Source organism: Sphaerodactylus townsendi, linkage group LG04 (genome assembly GCF_021028975.2).
Source record: "Sphaerodactylus townsendi isolate TG3544 linkage group LG04, MPM_Stown_v2.3, whole genome shotgun sequence".
NCBI classification, from domain to species: Eukaryota; Metazoa; Chordata; class Lepidosauria; order Squamata; family Sphaerodactylidae; genus Sphaerodactylus; species Sphaerodactylus townsendi.
The window spans coordinates 49573189-49591842 of record NC_059428.1 but is presented as its reverse complement, the minus strand read 5'-3'; the positions used below and the strand labels follow the sequence as shown (position 1 = coordinate 49591842).

The window sequence follows — 18654 nt, the reverse complement described above, 5'->3', positions numbered from 1 at the left end:
AAGTCCAAGTCTTGACAACAACTCAGTTTCATGCCACTGTTGTTCTGGGATCAATACAAAAAAGCTGTAAAGCAGCTCAGAGAACTTAACTCTAAAGTTGTTACATCCATTTATACTTGAGTTGAACCCTTCTGCATTTCCTACTCTGACAGCAAGGAGTGAAGGAAGTTACCAACATCACGGTCTAGGCTTGCTGGCGTTGCACCTGACAGAAAAAGTTGAATATTTGCATATGTGCAAAGAGATACGAATTTAAGGAGATAATACTTTACAGTTCTCTCCAGTATTTTATACCTTTATCTAGATAAAGTTGTTAACTTTCTCCATAAGACAGCTAATAACACAGCACATTTTTTTGCTACAGCAACTAACAAAGGTAAACAAACAACTTTAAGCTTTGCTTGTACACAACTAGTTTTATAAAGAGTATGACTTTATTGATGAAGAGTGCAGTTAAACACTCATATTGTTTTTCCACAGATCACATCTAGGTCCTCTGTCAGAATGTAAATGATTGAGCCAGTCACTTTTATCCCGGAGCCATGTAGTATCAATTGAACTTTACACTTATGGAGGATTTATTTTACAATCTGGGTTGCTATTTAAACCAGTTGACAGATCAGAATATTGGGTTTTGAAATCCTGAATCTAACAGGCATTTTACTGGAGACAAGTCAAACTTTATTTGCATAAAGAGACTGTTTTCTAGTTTATAAAAAAAACCATGCTCAAACATTAGTAAAAATTCATGGTGGACAACTGCACAAGATTACAACTGGGTCCCCTGAAAGAGTTCACAGCTGAACTGTGAAGAGATGAACTACATTTTTATTGCTGCTTCTCTTCCTTCTCGTCTTTTAGCTGTTGGTTATACCTGCCAGGAGAAAACAAAGTCAGTGCTTATAGGCCACAATGTTGATTACTTTCACAGTTGAACAGGACCATCGGTATATCTTGTGACTGTCTCAGACTTTGAGACTCTAAATTTAGCAGCTGAATCTAAGCAAGAGTAAAGTGGTGATGGTGACTCAAGATGGGGGACCTATATACATAGCATACTTTGAAGTACTCCGAGTACGGAAAAATATATAATACTCAGTGCCATTGATAGTCTACAGCAATTTGAAACTAGTGTATTTTTTGCTTTCAAATAATATGGGTAGAATTCACTTTTTTAGTTTGCCCAAGAACAGTAAACATAGTAAACCAAGAACAGCAACATATTCCAGCTACCGTGTTTCCCCAAAAATAAGACAGTGTCTTATATTAATTCTTTCTCCAAAAGATGGGTTAGGGCTTATTTTCAGGGGATGTCTTATTTTTTCTCCATGATTTTGCACCCCCCCCCCCCCCACACACACACACGTGACCAGATCAGCTGCATTGGGGAATCTGTAACTAGGGCTTATTTTCGGGGTAGGTCTTATTCTCGGGGAACAGGGTAGTTGTCCAAAAGATGTGACCTAAGAGCAGCAAAGATGGTCACTGGGCACCACCAGTCCTTCCAATCTGAACTTAAAATGAGGACCACCTACCTCTCTTCTATGCTCAGAGGAGAGAGGAGGCATATACAGACAGATTCAAAATCTGACATTTGATAAGATCACATTAAAGCTTTTTAAAAATTATGTTTATATGCCACATGTAACGCCATGCTGTGGGATGGCTTCCCATTGCTATAGAAACAGCAGCTTCAGTAGCCATGGCACTGAACTAGAAAACAGTAGTGTAAAAAGCTGATTACTTTTGCACCATGTTCCATCTATCCAGTAGGCCAAATACAGTAACTGGAAATCTAGACCAGGCTCTGCTACAGCTTAAATGGACAACAGGGACACCTATATGCAACCTACAACATTGTTTTATCTAGATAGCCATTCTCAGTTTAGTCAGGACTGGACAATCTGAATGATTTCATGAAACCAGAGAGGTGAAGTTGAATTCTTGGTAGTTGGAGACAAAAATCCAGTAAAACTTTGAAAGGCAACTTGTTTTTCTAAATATAAAAGAATATTTAGGTAAGAGCTGGGGCTCAATAGCCTCTGGAACTAGCCAAAGAGGCTTGAGGACTGTAAGGCAAAAGATGAAGGGGAACAGCAGTGGCGTAGTGGTTAAGAGCAGGTGTACTCTAATCTGGAGGAACCGGGTGTGATTCCCCGCTTTGCCGCTTGAGCTGTGGAGGCTTATCTCCAACACATGCCAGCTGGTGACCTTGGACTAGTCACAGTTCTTCTGAGCTCTCTCAGCCCCACCTGCCTCACAGGGTGTTTGTTGTGAGGAGGGAAGGGAAAGGAGTTTGTAAGCCCTTGAGTCTCCTACAGGAGAGAAGAGGGGATATAAATCAAACTCTTCTCCTTCTATAGGGGCCTCTAGCAGTGTGACAGGAAAAAGTTCAGCAAATTATTGACAGCCCAGTCATATTTTCTACATGCCAGTAGCATTAAAGCACATAAATAAGCCCAGGAAGCACTGGCACCTTTGAAGAGCATGACCAACCCGAGGAAGAGAGACTAAGTCAACAGAAGTCCTACTCTTAATCTGTAGTACTTACCTCCATATACGGAACAGCTGAGAGCCACCAGCACAACCCACAAAGAAATTAACAGCAAATAGACCCCAGTTTTTCGGAATAATAACTAAGGAATATCTTGACCAGATAAGACCTGTTGGATTATAAACAGAAAAAATAGTTAAATGCATTTATTAGTATTTCAGGGATAATACTGACTCTGGTCTGTAATCACACTGGTGTTTATCAGTATAATGTAGCAGAAAGACTATGACTGGGGAGACCCAGATTCCAATTTCCACTCTGCCATGACCCAGGGTAGCGCTGGCAAACCTTTTTGAGACCGAGTGCCCAAATTGCAACCCAAACCACACTTATTGCAAAGTGCCAACCCGGCAATTTAACCTGAATGCTGAGGTTTTAGTTTAGAAAAAAAACGGTTGGCCTCTCTAGCCTCCAGCAAGTCTCGTGTGCACCTCTCTGTGCTTCTCTAGCATCTCTGCCTCCTCTGCACACACCCCCTCATGCAGCAGACACCCGGAGCACAGGCACCAGGCCCGCCAGCCGAGTCCTCCCTCCTCACCGTGGTGCACGCACGTTGTGCTCAGTGGCCCAAGCCAGCCTAGATGTATGTGTGTGTGTGCGGGGGTGATTTTCCACCCCTCACATGATGAACTCTGTGTGCGCGTGCCCATAGAGTGGGCTCCGAGTGCCACCTCTGGCACCTGTGCCATAGGTTCGCCATCACTGACCTAGGGCCACGCACTGTCTAACCCACCTCACACTGAATGAATATTCCAATCCAAAATGTATTATATGGAAGCAAGTCCAGGCCATTTCTTCCACATAGGGCCGTGATGCCGAAATTATGGTGGCCCGAGTGCCCGAATCTCCCCCTTCCCTGAGCAGGTCACTGCCGCCATTCCCCCTCTGCCCAAGGGAGAAGGCAGTCACCTTCTCCCTGGGGCAGAGGGAGAATGGCGGCGGCGACCTGCTTGGGGCCGTCTGCTCTCGCAGCGCGGGAGCCGGCGGTGCCAAGCAGGCAACCCCCTCAGCCGAAGGGAGAAGGTGGCTGCCTTCTCCCTCGTGCAGAGGGGAAGCCGGCGGCGGTGACCTGCTCGGGGCCGCCTGCTCTCGCGGCACGGGAGCCAGCAACGCCTAGCAGCCAACCTCCTCTGCCCGAGGGAGAAGGTGGCTGCCTTCTCCCTCAGGCAGAGGGGGAATGGCATTGGCGACCTACTCGGTGGCCTCCAACACTGCAGCCTGAGCATTTTTTTAAAAAAAACCCAAACAAATGCAGAGGCTGGAGGTCCCCTCTCTCTCTGAGAGGAAGGGCTGGAGCCCACTTCTCTCTGAGAGGCTACCTCCATGGGTCCATGGCCTGCATCTGTGTCTGGCATCTTTAGAGGTGTATCACAGAGGGAAGTCACAGAGTGTATCACAGTGTGTAACAGACTTCCCTCTGTGATACACCTCTGAAGATGCCAGCCACAGATGCAGGTGAAACGTTAGGAGTAAGATCCACCAGACCATGGCCACACAGCCCGGAAAACCCACCAGAACCTGTAAAACCTCAGTATTCAGGTTAAATTGCCATATTGGCACTTTGCAATAGATAAGTGGGTTTTGAGTTGCAGTTTGGGCACTCGGTCTCGAAAAGGTTCGCCACCACTGACATGGCTATCATCAGAAAACAGAATGTCTCAAAGGCAAGCAAGGATATCCTATCTGTCAGGAGGGAACATGCTATTGGTGCACAAGGCATTTGTCTCCAGTGGAACTAGCACAGTATCAGGATAAGCATAATTTTGGAACAGGCAGCCTCAAAAAAACATAGGGCCTATGAAAACCTTTCAGTTCCTCAGAGGCTAATGTTGGTTAGTCTTTTAATGTTGATGAATCTGGTAATTTTAACTAATTATGTATTTTAAATTATGTTGTAAAACCAAACAAACAAACCACCCTGAGCTTGACTTGGTCAGGAAAGGGCAGATTAAAAATCTAATTAATAAACAGTAGATGAACAAATGTGTAGAATGATAAACCTCCATGTATGTACATTTACTCAATAAACCACTCTAGTACATTTGAATAGAGACTGCAATAGAAGCCTGTCTCTCATGGGGATTGTCAACCACAAATCCATTTGTGTAGTTTCCAGCTAAACAGTTTCTAGCCCAGTGGTTCTCAACCTGGGGGTCACGACCCCTTTGGGGGTCAGGCGACCCTTTCACAGAGGTCGCCTAAGACCATCGGAAAATGGTCTTTTTATAGTTTATATATACCAATTTTATGGTTGGGGGTCACCACAAAATGAGGAACTTTATTAAAGGGTCGCGGCATTCGGAAGGTTGAGAATCACTGTTCTAGCCAGTTCTACTGATTAAACAAGTCATCTCAGTTGATTCCACAAGCAGATATGCTTTTCATGAGAAACTGAAACCAATTTTCAAAATTCATTTCTTCTTTGGGTTGATTTTGTTTTTAAAAAGTAACCATTCCTCACTTATAGCCTTTCCCCAAAGTGTACATCATAGACTGGATTTATCCCGCCACCTCCTCATGGCTGCGAGTGGTCCTAGGCAGAGTATGACCAGGCATTCAAATTCAATTCTCCCCCATTCAAGGCCAATTTTATACCCAGCCAAATATGACAGTTGCTGAGAATCTCCTCATAAATACCTGTAGCCATTAACACTGCGGATTGTGATGTGCTGAGTTTTTCTGCTGGTCTAGTCATATCAGCCATTCCAGCACAGACCAAACCCTGTAAAAAGAAGAAGCATTCAGCTTCATTGAGACAATGTTGAATTACACCAATGCCATGCCTCAATCAGAGCCCAGGTGCCACTGTCGTTTACCCTCCACAGTTTAAGTTATTTAAGTTCTAGGTTGGAGGTATCAAACATACAGCCTAACGGAAGGAGCTGGCTCCTTGAGAGGGCTTATTAGGCAGTGCCTCTGCCCCCCCTGTCCTGATGCAGAAGCCAGCAAGGAGCAGGGCAGATGGGAGAGAAGCCTTTCCCGGCAGGCCCCCAGTGGCAGAGTTAGGGGCTGGGGAGCGAGGTGGGGGGGCAAAATGTGCCCCCAGGTGATCCAGGTGAATGGCACCTGGGTTGCATGCCCCCTCTTCCCCACCCCCAGGTATGCCATTGTTATCAGGCCTGTGACCAGCTGAGGCAATCCCCTCCCCTCACTCCAATTTGGGCCGGCAAGCTGAGGTAGCACCCACCCTCCCCCGTGCAAATCTGGGCTGGGGAGTCTGCTGGGGGCTCAACAGCTGAGGCAGCCCCCCACCCACCCCCCACAGGGCCTGGCCTGACCCAGACACACTTGTCATATCCAGCCCTCATAACAAATGAGTTCTACACCCTTATTCTAGACAGCTAGGATTTATAAAGGCACTTATTGACACACTGCATGCTCTGGTGCATTCTGACAATAGCTGGTGAAGGAGAAAGCAATTAGGAAATTCCTCTAATGGACTGGCCTAGGTCCCCATTTGCCTAGCCTGTTGATTGGAAAACTGTAGGGGTGCAAGCAGTGTTTTATATCACTGCACCCACAGAGCAGGGAGTTTTCAGACTGCTTCCTAAACTCAGTACAATACCACCCTATAGTAAGCTATATACAAAGTACATATTTGTGTTAAGTATAATCTGTGTGTTCTTACTGAAACATGTCGCACTAATAAGCCATTCTGGGTGACACTGATCTAAACACATGAAGCTGTCTTAACATTCAGACTATCAAGATGGCATGGATGGCCTTTCCCTCAGTTAAGGTCCCGAGAATGAGTTGATTATTCTGATATTTCACCACCTACCTAGTTTCTCACTTGACAACTTGTCTGTCCTGACAGATAATAATCTCAAAGTTAGTGCTGGAGACACCCACATTGATTGTTCTCGGAACTTCAAATTCATGCCACTGATACCTTGGCAGGCTGGCACAAGATTTTATAGTCTCACTGGCCACCATGGCCCTCTCTCAAGTAGTAACAGGCCCTATGCACAACAGAGGACATACTTTAGACCTAACTTTTTAGTCTGAATCAGTAGGGAAAAAGAGCTATTCTGGCAATAGGAGATCTACCCTGGCCCATGCTCTAATCATTATCAAAGTTCAGTTTAACGTGGCACCAATACTCAGCCTGAACAAGCTAAAATGGTCCATTCATGGAGATTTGAGTGACTCAGATCCCAGCAGATGACTTTCTTGAGATCAGGTAGATGCCTGAAATGAGAAGCTGTAGGAAGCTTCTGGCATGGTAGGCCCTTGTTGACATTTCCAACTGTTGAGATGGAATCAGATACCTTTGTTTACTATGGAAGTGGGCAGTGATGGGATTAAAATAATTTAACAACTGGTTGTTTACAAGCACCATTTTAACAACTGTTTCTGCCAAAGTGGTGCGAACCTGCTGAATCCCACCACTGGAAATGGGTGACTTGAACAGGGTTGGGAGACTCTTGAATGCTGCTGACAGAAAATACATTCTGACTAGCAGGCTACGCTACAGAAAGCATCGAAAAATATTAGGCAGTGGGGATAGCACCAAATAAATCATCCTTTGCTGCTACTATTGGAGCATCCAGTTCACACTCGGCTCAGCTGTTTAAAATAACTTACCACTTGCCAAGTTCAAAGTCTGAGCCCATAAAGTCCCAGGAATTGACTATTAGCTGTGACACCTTGCAAAGTTCTTTGCTGAGAAAATTTCTCAGATACGTTCTGATTGGGATGCTGACTGATTTGGACACTGCAGCTGAGATGTTGGAGCCCCCCAAGACAGCATCTGGTCCCTCATCAGCACTTCGAGCTAGTCACTGTGGTGATACTACCAAGATCCAGAACAAGGCCACCACTTGTTCACCAGACCCTTGTCAGAGCAGTGTTGTAACTAGTGTCTGATCATCAAAATCTAACTGACAGATATCACATGACGCAGCCTCATTCTAGGTTTAATTGGTAAAGAACTGTGATTGGCCAGTAAACCAGATATGAGGCTGCAGTGTACTTAGGTCTGTGAGACACTTGTGTTCGCACTGCCTGGCAGAGCACTTTGTCTATGTGAGCTATATTTGTGAACGAATAAAAGTAGGACCGCTTCTGTGAAGCTGAGCTGCTGTGCGCGTCTGACTTCCTACTGCGTTTCAGTGTATTGTGCAACTCTGCTATAGGGGCTTTACCCCATACCTTCCCAACCCTTGCCTGCACTTGATACATGAAATATGTAAAAATCACATCAATGTTCTCCTAATGTCCATTATAGCTCAGTCACTGACCCGGGATGCCTTTCTTTGTTGTCCTAAAACAAGTGGAAAACCATTGGTTATTTTTTTTAAACTGTTAGAGTGCCATGAAACCGTGACATGCCTCTAAAGATGCCAGTCACAGATGCAGGCTAAACATTAGGAACAGAAACTCCCAGACCATGGCCATGCAGCCTGGAAAACCCACAACAGCCAGTAGCTGGAAAAAAAATGTGGCTAGATATGGCCTAGTCTCTAATTTGGTCTTCATGGGCGAAATGTCAGAAAAGTGGTGGCAGACCAACTCCAGGCTTTTTGGGACAAATCATCTGCCCTGGAACCCTTTCAGTCCAATTTTGGACAGGGTTATGGAACAGAGATAGCCTTAGCAGATGACCTCCATCTAAATGCAGGCAGACACTATGGTTCTCTGCTGCTTTTTAAAAACACTGGCAGGCCCTGACACAGTAGACCATATCATTCTGCTGAGATATTTGGGGGCAGAAGCATGGATTAAGGAATGTGCTTTGGACCAGATTTCTACAGCCACAAGACTGAATCTTGACCCACATGCTGCTCAATCTCTAAGTGAAGCCCTTGGAAAAACCATTTGTGGCTTTAGAATAGCATACAATCTTAAGCCAATGACACCAACTGTACATGGCTTTATCCAAATCGCCTGGTGACACTATAGTCTTTGAATCAATGTCTGACTACTGCAATTGAATGGCGAAGGGTAGACAAGCTGAAATTCAACCCTGGCAAGACAGAGGTAACATTGACTGGGAAGGGCTGGAAGGGAACGGGCTCTCCACTTTTGATGGGTTGAATTGTCTCTCACTGACTTGATCAAGAGCCTAGGGCTGGAGAAGCAAACGCATGCAACTATTAAAAAGGGCACTCTACCAACTACACACAAACTGGAAGATGGCTGACACAGCCATACAAATATGTTTTTTCCCCTCCCAATTTGGCATTACCTCAATGATCCTAATCAACTGTTGCTTTTATGTTTTGTACTTATTTAACTGTTTAAAAGTACCGGGGAATTGATTTTTGTTTTAAAAGATTTTAAATTGTGATTTTATGATTTATGTTTTAAATAGTTAGCCCTTGTAAAGGCAGAAAGGTGGGACAGAAATTTTGTAAATGATAAATAAATGTTAGATTATCTCAGGGCTAGACTACTGTAATGCATTCTACATAGGTCTGTCCTTAAAGAGAACTCCAAAGCTCCTCTTGGTTCAAAACGCTGTGGCATGGCTAATACTGCGTGCTAAGCTGAATATGAATATCAAACCCTCTATACAGAGACTCCATCGTGCATTAAAGTAAATGCTACCAAGGTGAGTTTTCGCTTAACACACACAGCCTTTGGAGTTTGGCATCACTTAAGTAGAACTAGCAACAAAGCACACTGCAGGGGAGGATTCAATGGGCCCTAAAAAGAGGGGAGGGGTGAGCCAGCATTCTTTCATGTAATGGGCTGTAGTGTCGTTTGAGTGCTCCCTCTCGCCGGGCTCTTACCTCGCTGTGGACTATCCTGTGAGGAGTCAGGTAAGTGTGGAGGAGTGGGGGGTATAGGGTTATTTGGGGTGGTGGGATCGTGGGGGGAATGGGGTCTTGTGAAGCCGGGGGAAGACTGGTGAGTGACGAACGGGTTCAGCAGTGCTCTGGCGCAGCTGATGTGGCTTGTGTAGGTGTTGGGAGAGGTGTCGGCAGCGGGCTCAGTGACCTGGGTACCATGCCAGGCTTGTGGTTGAGCAGGGGAATGCGGGTGAGGGATGGATGGATCCCCTGCCACTGTTCTGCAGCTTGGCGCCAAGGCACGCCAGGGTGGCTTGTGTGGGTATTGGGAGGGAAGAATGCAGGAGGGTTTTAATGGGTGGGAAGTGTGGTGGTGGGCCCGGTGACCAGCAGCCTGGGCACCAGACCAGGCTTGTGGGTAGACCAGAGAATATGGGTGGGGGACAAACGGGTCCACTGCTACTGTTCCACCGCTTGGCACTGCTGGTGTTGGGCAGGCCGAAGTGGCTTGTGGGGGAGAGGGTAGTGGGAGGGTAGAGATGGGGGAATCTTGAGAGTGGTGTGGATGTGAGTAGGTTCGGGAGTGGTTGGGCAGGACATGGGCCAATGGATGCACAGGATGTATAGGATTTGGATGGGTGTGGATCCTGCTCAATGATTGGCTAGGGGTTCATTGTCAGACGTTCGAACCCTTACTCAATTATATATTGTAAGATAGTAGATATAATATATATAGAATGTTTCCACTAGGAATGCAGCAGCTTGATACAACCATCCAGGGAGCAAAGGTCCTTCCAATTGGCTGTATTTGTACACATCTTTCTTGCAACATATTCTGGCTCTGTTCATTGGCCAATATTCGCTAACAGATTAAAGAAACTGTCTAGCTATATTCAGAAAGTTTCCCATGCACATTTACAGTCACTTCCAATATAACTGAGCTAGAGCCTAACACTTTTAGCTCATGGTTTCCATGCATTTCATACAGGCCTGAGAAATCAACTTACCCATTTCATGACAGGTGCCCAGAAAAACACTGTTTTGGGACCTGTAAGAGAACATTTTAAGTTAATGTACATAACCAGAAAATGGAAGGAACACAGAGTGGAATTACACACACTGGCTCTGTTACTTAAGCAATAAGCAAAGTATGCTTAAGGTAATATACAGATTGTCTGTTACGTAATAAATTGCACCATACCACTAATTTTGTTGTACTCAGAACAGCAAGTAGCTTTACTGAACTAGCTGCAGGCCGATTGGTAAAGGAAAGAAAACCTTAAGTTTATTCTTCATGCCATGGAGGTGCCCTCCCCCCCATGTCTTATTGCTCTCAAGAAGCCTCTAAGTTTCTGAAAGTAGCAATTTATCACATTGTAACTTCTTCGGGGGTGAAAGGGAAAAAGATACAGAAGACCCACCCTTCAGCTTCCTAATGGACACAATGTATCATCTTCTGGCAGGGCATAATAATTCTTCCTGAGATTCAGGCAGCTGGGGTGAGAGGGAGTGGTTGAGGGAAGAAAGAAGGCAGTCATTCTTTACCATGAGTGGGCTGAGTCACAGGACAGAGGAAAAAGTGCCACCCCAGTGCTTGCTCCAATGCAAGACCAAGGCTCGTCACACAACTGCTTTCCACCTGCCACATGGCATTTTGTGCCACCATCTGTGGTATTGTGAAGCGCAGCTTACTGGGAAAGCGCACCACTACATCAAGTATTTTATTATTTTTAGATGCACCTGAGAAGTTTGGCGACAGTTGTTTCAGTTTAAACATAAACAACTGAGTGCATGCTCATGTGATGCTCCGCCTGGTCAAAGCGACATTGTCCTTGTTTCCCCATGATCTTTCTGTTAGTGGAGGGCTGGTAAGGCCTCCGTGGAGGAGGGAGGCTACATCACCTTGCTCGTCTTCCTTTCCATATCCTCTGCACTTAAGCACAGCCTGAAAGGGGAAAATGACCTTTTCCTGGCCTACTGCAGATTCTCCTTAAAAAGGCCACCCTTCCATTCCCCTCCCCCAGCTTGTTCCTCCCCTTTACACTTTCAATCAACCAGAGTGTCCTGGAGACCTGTCTCAGCTGCAGCTGCCTCCCAGGTTGCTCCCTTTCCTTGGCAGGGCTTGATATGTTAATGGCTCCACCTGACTCCCAAAAATATTACAGAATCCAGAGTCTGCCTGTCCTGTTTATTGCAGCTGCCAGTTGGGTATGGCTTGTGTCCCACAAGGTAAGTTGCCCCTGCAAGTGTGGTGTAGGTCCTGCTGCCAGACTGGTCACTGTAACAGCATCCATCTAACAGCATATTTAAAACTAAGGAAATCAAGCTCACAAAAAACTATGGTATTTTGCAGCCAACTTTTCTCCAGAAGTATGAGCCAAGTTATCTTGTATTACAGCTTGATTTTTTCATAAGTCATCAGGTTCTGCACAACTTGGCACTAATTAGCAGGGACAGCGCAATTCAGATGGGGGGGTGGAAGAAAACTCGGAGCAGTGGAGGGCTGCACTAATGTGTTCGCCTCCTCCACTGGTGCAAGGGACACTCCTGCTAGTGGAGTGAGTAGGGGCACCAGTGGCCAGCCTCCCCTCAGCTCTGTGGTGGTGCAACCCAGAAGTTTGGATCACCACAGAGCAATGCTGGTATCTGCTTGGACGCTGGCATCAGGTGGGGGAGGCCAAGGTGTTCCTTGGAGTGCAGCTGATGTTCCAGTCCAGGAATGCCAGCCCCCAGCCCTTTAGACTTATGCTGCAGTGTAAGCCACTGGCAGCAATGGGGCAATTTGGACAGTGGAAGGAATTTTGAGTTTCCCTCCCTTATGCGATGCCTGAAGCCCCTTTGGAGACGACATGGTGCTACGTTTGCCATGTCACCTCCAGCCACCGCAGCACCCCTTCCCAAACTGGATTGTGTTGTAACTTGCATCATTATGATTAGAATGCTATATCCAAAGACAACGTGAGCAGGCCCTGCAAAACCAAGAGTAACTGGGCGCATGTGACAAACAAATATAACACAGCTTGATCGTTTTATAGAATGGCCACATCCTATACAAGTTGGGACTGCCAAGCAGTAAAAAGTAAATATTATATTTGTTCAAGCTGCCAACTGCACCTATCATCATCCATTCTCTCTAAGTGCACAGTGGGAGGAGAACTGCTACAATCCTGCGAAAACTGGAGATTAACTGTTTACTGGAAAGAAGCAAAGAAACATTTGTTAAAGTCTACTGGCACAACCAAGTTATAACAAGTCCACCAAGAACATTTTTTTTTAATTCTTCCCACCATTCCAGAACAAAGTACCTGGTTAGAGAACTTCATCTATACTACCCAAATGATCACATGAGGTAGAGCATTTGATAGGCCTGAAGTCTCCCTATGAGTTCCATATTCCAACTGCAATCTGAACATGGGTCTCCCCAGTCATAGTCTGACACTAACCAACAATACCCAGCAGACACCTAGCCACTGCAAAAAATGGGCATGTTCAAAGTTAATTTATTTGACATGCCAATAGTCCACATCCTTTTGTTTCAAGGGAAAACACCAAAAGTTGTTTGAAGCAACTTTTTAAAAAATATGAAACATCAGATATACTGGAATTATTATGAAGTTTTTGACTGTGACAGTTGACCTATTTATCCTTTCACATATGGAAGGCAACCTCCCCATCAAGAGCCACATGCATAAGCGTGGAAAGCTTTTGTGAACACCCTACCATGTTTGCTGCAACCTGCAAACAAAGTAATTTTAAGAACTTGAACTTCCCTTTCTGTTAATATTTTTATGGTAGGGCAGTACTTTACAACACTTTTTGGAACATGTTCTGTTTTAATAATTCTGTAAACAAAAGTTAACTAATTGGATAGTTACGTTTCTATTAAAAGTCCTGATATTGGCTGCTGTGGGTTTTGTTGTGGCTTTTGTGGCCTGGTAGGTTTCATTCCTAACGTTTTGCCTGCATCTATACGGCTGGCATCTTCAAAGGCATGTCATGGTAAGATGTGTTTCTCTCTGAGTCACAGTATGGAGTTCTGATATTCTTCAAAGGGTACATCAGTCTAGTCTTTACCAATTATATTTCAAGAAGCACATTTTTATATGGGGGAAGAGATAGGGCACTCCATACACAGGCACTGTGAATAGATTGTGCTAGTAGCATAAACAACACACAAACCTTAGCACTGCATATTACAAGTGAAAAGTTGTTCAATGGTCTTTGAAAATTGGCATGAACATTTGTCAAGTCAATCAATACATGAATATTCTTCAGTTGTTTGCTATGTCCTGCTATGCTTTGAGAGAAGAAATATTAGGAAGTCTGCAGGTAAAGTTAATAAATAATGTACATGTTAGTTTGAACAAAAATATTCTAGCAGTCAAGGTTATTAAAAACCCTACTTTGCCTAATAAATGTAAGAGTTGCAAGTGCACATTTCTTGCAAGAGAAGTTCTATTATTCGCAATGCCTTTGAGGAATTCTAAAGAGCTTTCTATTCAGAGTACCTACACAAAGGACCAAATGAGATGCACCAAGGCATGCCTTTCTGCTGCCAGCAGCAAATTTCCCCAGTACATAATCACAATCAGAACTAGAGGAACTGGACGTTTAGCAACTTTCACATCACTGCAGATTATGATAAACTACTAGCAGAATAATCAGACTTGTTAATTACACAGAAGTCCTACACAAACTGGCCATTTAATCTGAAAGTGCCATGATTCTTCACTCAATTGTAATGGATGCTGCTGCTGCCAGTACCCTGCAGGTCAAAGCTTTCTGTGCTGTCCTACTTCTTTCAGGCCTCTTGCGGACAAATTTGTTTTTATACTTAAAACAGAATTGCATGGCTAATCTAGTAGAGGAGAACAGAAAAGTGCTCTTCATTCCCTCTTTCACATGGAATGTTCAGATTGGTAGCAGTGGCAGTTTCCTTTACACTATTGCTTGATTTTACTACCATTTAAAAGTTTTGGGCAGGGGTCTTAAAAAAAAATCAATTAACATCACTTTAATTCTTGTGGAACTGAAAACCAGCGGCCACAAGGGCATGGTGCAGAGGGTCAAGATTATGACCTGCAGTAGAAAACTTCACACACATGCAATTCACATTGCGAAAAGCATGGGTGGACAGGGATGATTTATATTCCCTGCAGAAAAGAAAAGTGGAGGAAAGGTTCAAATCCAATTTTGCAGCAGTGTGGCTGCACTCTTGAGTTGTCTTCCCATAGTAGCTCCACAGTACTTGCAATTAAAGAGACAGGCAATCCAACCACAAATCTTCTTTTAAACTCTGGATGGTCAGCCCTCAAAATTCAGATAGCTAAGAATTTTGCGCACAGGTTCCTCCAATTAAGAGAGTTGGAACACCAAATAAAGCATTTATCTTTCTCACTTCATTTTATTCTTGTTTCTCATCTTCCCCCTTTAATTCCCCTTATATTAAACTATTTGCCCTAGTCTGACAAGACTACCCTTTGTTGTTTGTGCTGGTTTTCAGTTCCCCCACTAGTGCTACAATGCAATTATAATAGGGACGGAAATGAAAAAAGAGTAAATGTGGACTTAGTTTCATACTGAATCTATAAATTAGGGGATCAAAACTGACTGAAGCTTATTTCTGAATAAACACACTTTGGATCTTACGGTTCCAGGAGGGCAAGAATAAAGAATTTTAGTGTTCATGTGTTGGGAGTCCTGGTACCACATTAAAAGTTTTCAATTCTGCTTCCAGGTAATTGCAGAAGAGTAATCCTTTAGGAGCAGAAAACAGCCCTTTTGTCGACAGTTCCAAAAGCTAAGGAATATTAGCCAGATACTAGCACTAACTATATTCTAGGCCCTCTAGGGGAAATGTCACTTATCTTATTAGGCCATCAAACTGACCTGTACGAAGGACAAAAAATCCCACAAATGAACATTGGACTTGTATTTCATACTGAATAGGTTTTGTTCTTAAAAACATGCCTCAAGCACAACATCTGTAACAACTTTCAACTTGTGTAGTACTGATCAGCATCTTGGTTCAGCACCCTCTCATCAGCTTTTATCCCCACATTTGCCAATGACTCTTGAAACATTGCTTTGAACGGTGGACCTTTTCAGAAACGCTAATGGTATTATTGTATGTCTTCGGTTGCTACAAAAGCAAGAGCTCTTGTGGGAGAAGGGAAACTAGCAACAGTAAAGTTAGTTTGGACCCTTCCATCTTAAAGAACATAAAAGTCAACGTATTATGATAATCAATAATTTATACTGCACAAAGAGTCTTGCTTACATTATCTAAGTAATCCTCAAAACCATGCAAGGCACCTCAGTTACTATCAACCATAGGGCTAGATGGCAATCCAAAGCTGAGAACAAATAGCTTGCTTAAGGCCACTTATAGTGTCCCTGGCAAAGGTGCACAGGTCTGATGCTTGACTTTGAGAACTAACTTTCTGCCACCAATTTTGAATCCCACAATTAAGAAAAACAAGTCACAAAGCATAGGTAAGACTGGCCTTTGCCACTGCATAATATACACCAAAATTAGCATACATATTCTGTTAAGCAATGTAGCTCTTCACATACTATAATCCAGGCCTTGATATATTTTCTTTGGCTATAAAAGTTGGCCCAAATGTTTAAGAACCAGATTCATTTTTCAGCCTTAAGTGTTCTGTATTTTAATAATAGATTAACGGGCTGTGTTGTAAGCTGCCCTGAACCCAGCCTTTGATTGGATCGGGCGGTGTAAAAATCAAAATAAAGTAGAAATAAACAACATTTTTTTCTGATATTTGCTACCACAGAACCTGAACTTTCACATAATTTTATTATAGTTATTACAAAAGAGTTGAAGCATGTATGCGAATGTAGGGAAACCACAGTGGCTAACAGTGTAAAACATACAAGATAGAATTACATTATAAAACCATTAAAATTAATAACCCCAAATGTCCATTATAAAAAATCAATTTCAAAAAGAGTTTAAAAATGGGGTTAAAATATATACAAAATATAAAAAAAACATTGGATGGGAAGGAGGATCACAAAAAAAAAGACTTCATCTGCTGGTGGTGAACAATTGCAAAAACTTTATGCACATTTAGTTTTGTGTATTCAACAATAAACTACTGATAATTGATGAGAGAGAATACAATAAAATAATTACAGAAAACACTAGGACCACAGTAAAATCTTTAGGCACCGCTTGCACCCAAAGATCAGCATGTGTAGTTGTAATCTGTATATTAATTTTTCTTTTTCGCATCGCCCCACAGTCTGAAAAATTCTATGCGAGATACTGAAGCTGAGAAAGCCAGCTTAAATTCAAAAGAACGGTTATCAGTAGTTTGTTTTCTAATGGATTATTGTTGAAGATAAGATTACAAATAACTTCTTCGTTTCACCCAGTAACAAATCTAAGAGAAACTATTCAGTCTAATATAGGTGACAGCTGGAGACCAGAGATTAAAGTGATCTCATCACTGATTTAACATATAGATTATTTTGTAATACTGAATGACTACAAATTTTATTGCTGAGTTTCCATGGTTGATAGACATGAAGTGTATTTTAGAGGCTGTTCAGGATGAAAACACTAAGGACAAGAGATGGGTAGTTGCACTGGGTTGTAGTAAAATTCAACCACCCCCCCCCCCAACATGCCACACTTCTTTAAAGGGCAACCAACAGGCATATGCCCCACTGAAAATGTTCCCCTGTTCAAGTCTTCAAATGAATATTTGCATAGGAGAAGTTTCTAAGAAAGTGTTATGTCAGGAACCAAGGATGAGTGAGAAGCGTCTTTTGGGACCTCAGTGTCCAAAAGGCTGAGTTTAGGCTGAACAAATACAAAATGAGAAAGATCTTATTGATGCTTCTCTTATTACTGCACAATAATTCCATTTTGCAGCTGATCACCATAATGTTGCCCTCCACTCACTCCCCTCTTTCACTGCTAAGTTATATATATTTCAGAACTAGAGAAGTGTTTGTCATGCATCTTTGTTAGCAAGAAATGTTGAAACAGTTTCATATAAAAATTAATTGGGCTAAACAGCGTGGAAAAGGTCTCCATGGTGAAGACAAAGGTGGCCATAGGCAGTGGTAGTAACTGATGTGGCTGGCAGCGGCTAGCTGGATCTCCATATCCTTCCCCTGATGAAGACATACATAATAGGCCTCTTAGTTCTCAGGATGGAAAGGGGGGGTTGCAGAAATACTCTGGAGTTTTATTCAAAGGTGTTGCAACCTCCTACCCTACCCAGCTCTTTCACCTTTACACAACCCTTCCGCCAACGCCAAAGAAGGTAGGCAGTCAGCTCACTATAGCAGTTCCTGAGTGGAATCTTCTTGACATCACTAGACTATTGATCACAGTGTTGTAACGAGCTTGTGGGGTGGAAGGAAAGAGAGTGACCAGATTCACAGAGGAACAGTATTTCATAGCTAAAAGTCAATCAGCGATGACCAAATGGAGAGAACAGAACCACTTACAGTTATATATGGAAGGGAAGAGTCGGAATGTGATACACTGATGCTAAGCTGAATTCACTGAAGCAGCCCCTGACATAGGAGATGAAAGGTACCCACAGCCTCTCCACTTTCAAAGTCCAAGCACTGAAACATACTCTCTCCTTAGCAATTCCAACACATCAACATCCGTCCATCCAAAAGAAACACCGAGTAGGGTTTTTCTTTTCTTTTGCAGTATCACAGACACACGATATCAAGGCAATGGTCTTGTTGCCTAAGTCAGGCCTGTCTCCCCAGTTCCACACACCCACACGAACACACACTTTCCAATAATAACAAAGCAAACAAACGAATAAGAGACCTTTATCATCCCCGCCTGCCCGCCCACCCCCACTACCTGCAGGGTGGTTGTAGAAAGGACGCAGCCGGGCTGGCAACATCATTTCAATCCGGTCCAAGAATCGATGGTAAGAGGCACGAAACCCCGCGACGGCGGCCGCCATTGTCAGCGCAGCGACGGCGATAATTGACCATTCAACGTCCCCGGTCAAACCGGCGTCCTTCTCCGCCTAAGCGAAGTCAAAGCAAGAACAGCCCCACCCTCGCAGGCACCCAAGCAGGTGGTAGGGCGAGCCCCGTTAGCTCTCTTGTGATACGCTGGCTGAGCGAGAAAGGGGCGGGGCTTATCAGCTGATCTCCGCACTATTGGCTTAACCACTCTTGTTCGCTATACCGGCTTGACCTCCGGCTCCGATGACATTAACACGATCAACTCAGCGTCCACTTTTGATGACGACAACGCGATTGGGGCGATGATCGATGACGATTTGAAGTATTTGTTTATATTCCGGAGCTCGGTTAAGAAATCAATCACGTCCGTCATGCTTTTATTTTCTA

The 18654-nt window shown here is 43.8% G+C and overlaps 1 protein-coding gene across 1 annotated transcript; it reads right to left on the bottom strand.

The window, feature by feature from the left end:
- Positions 1–415: 415 nt before the first annotated feature.
- On the bottom strand, positions 416–18542 carry MPC2 (mitochondrial pyruvate carrier 2). The gene is made up of 5 exons (XM_048495616.1): positions 18155–18542; positions 10299–10339; positions 5192–5276; positions 2552–2663; positions 416–874 (listed from the first exon to the last, which is right to left on the bottom strand). The coding sequence occupies exons 1-5, from the start codon at positions 18258–18260 to the stop codon at positions 829–831; spliced, it is 390 nt and encodes a 129-aa protein (XP_048351573.1). The 5' UTR covers positions 18261–18542; the 3' UTR covers positions 416–828.
- Positions 18543–18654: the final 112 nt, after the last annotated feature.

What these genes read in the sequence shown, in the direction of transcription:
- MPC2 (XM_048495616.1), bottom strand. Translation starts at nt 18,260, where the DNA reads ATGGCGGCCGCCGTCGCGGGGTTTCGTGCCTCTTACCATCGATTCTTG. An exon ending in TTTCTACAACCACCCTGCAG is followed by an intron (nt 10,340 to 18,154) that starts GTAGTGGGGGTG and finishes GTTCTCTTACAG; the next exon opens with GTCCCAAAACAGTGTTTTTC. An exon ending in CAGCTGTTCCGTATATGGAG is followed by an intron (nt 875 to 2,551) that starts GTAAGTACTACA and finishes TTCTCCTGGCAG; the next exon opens with GTATAACCAACAGCTAAAAG.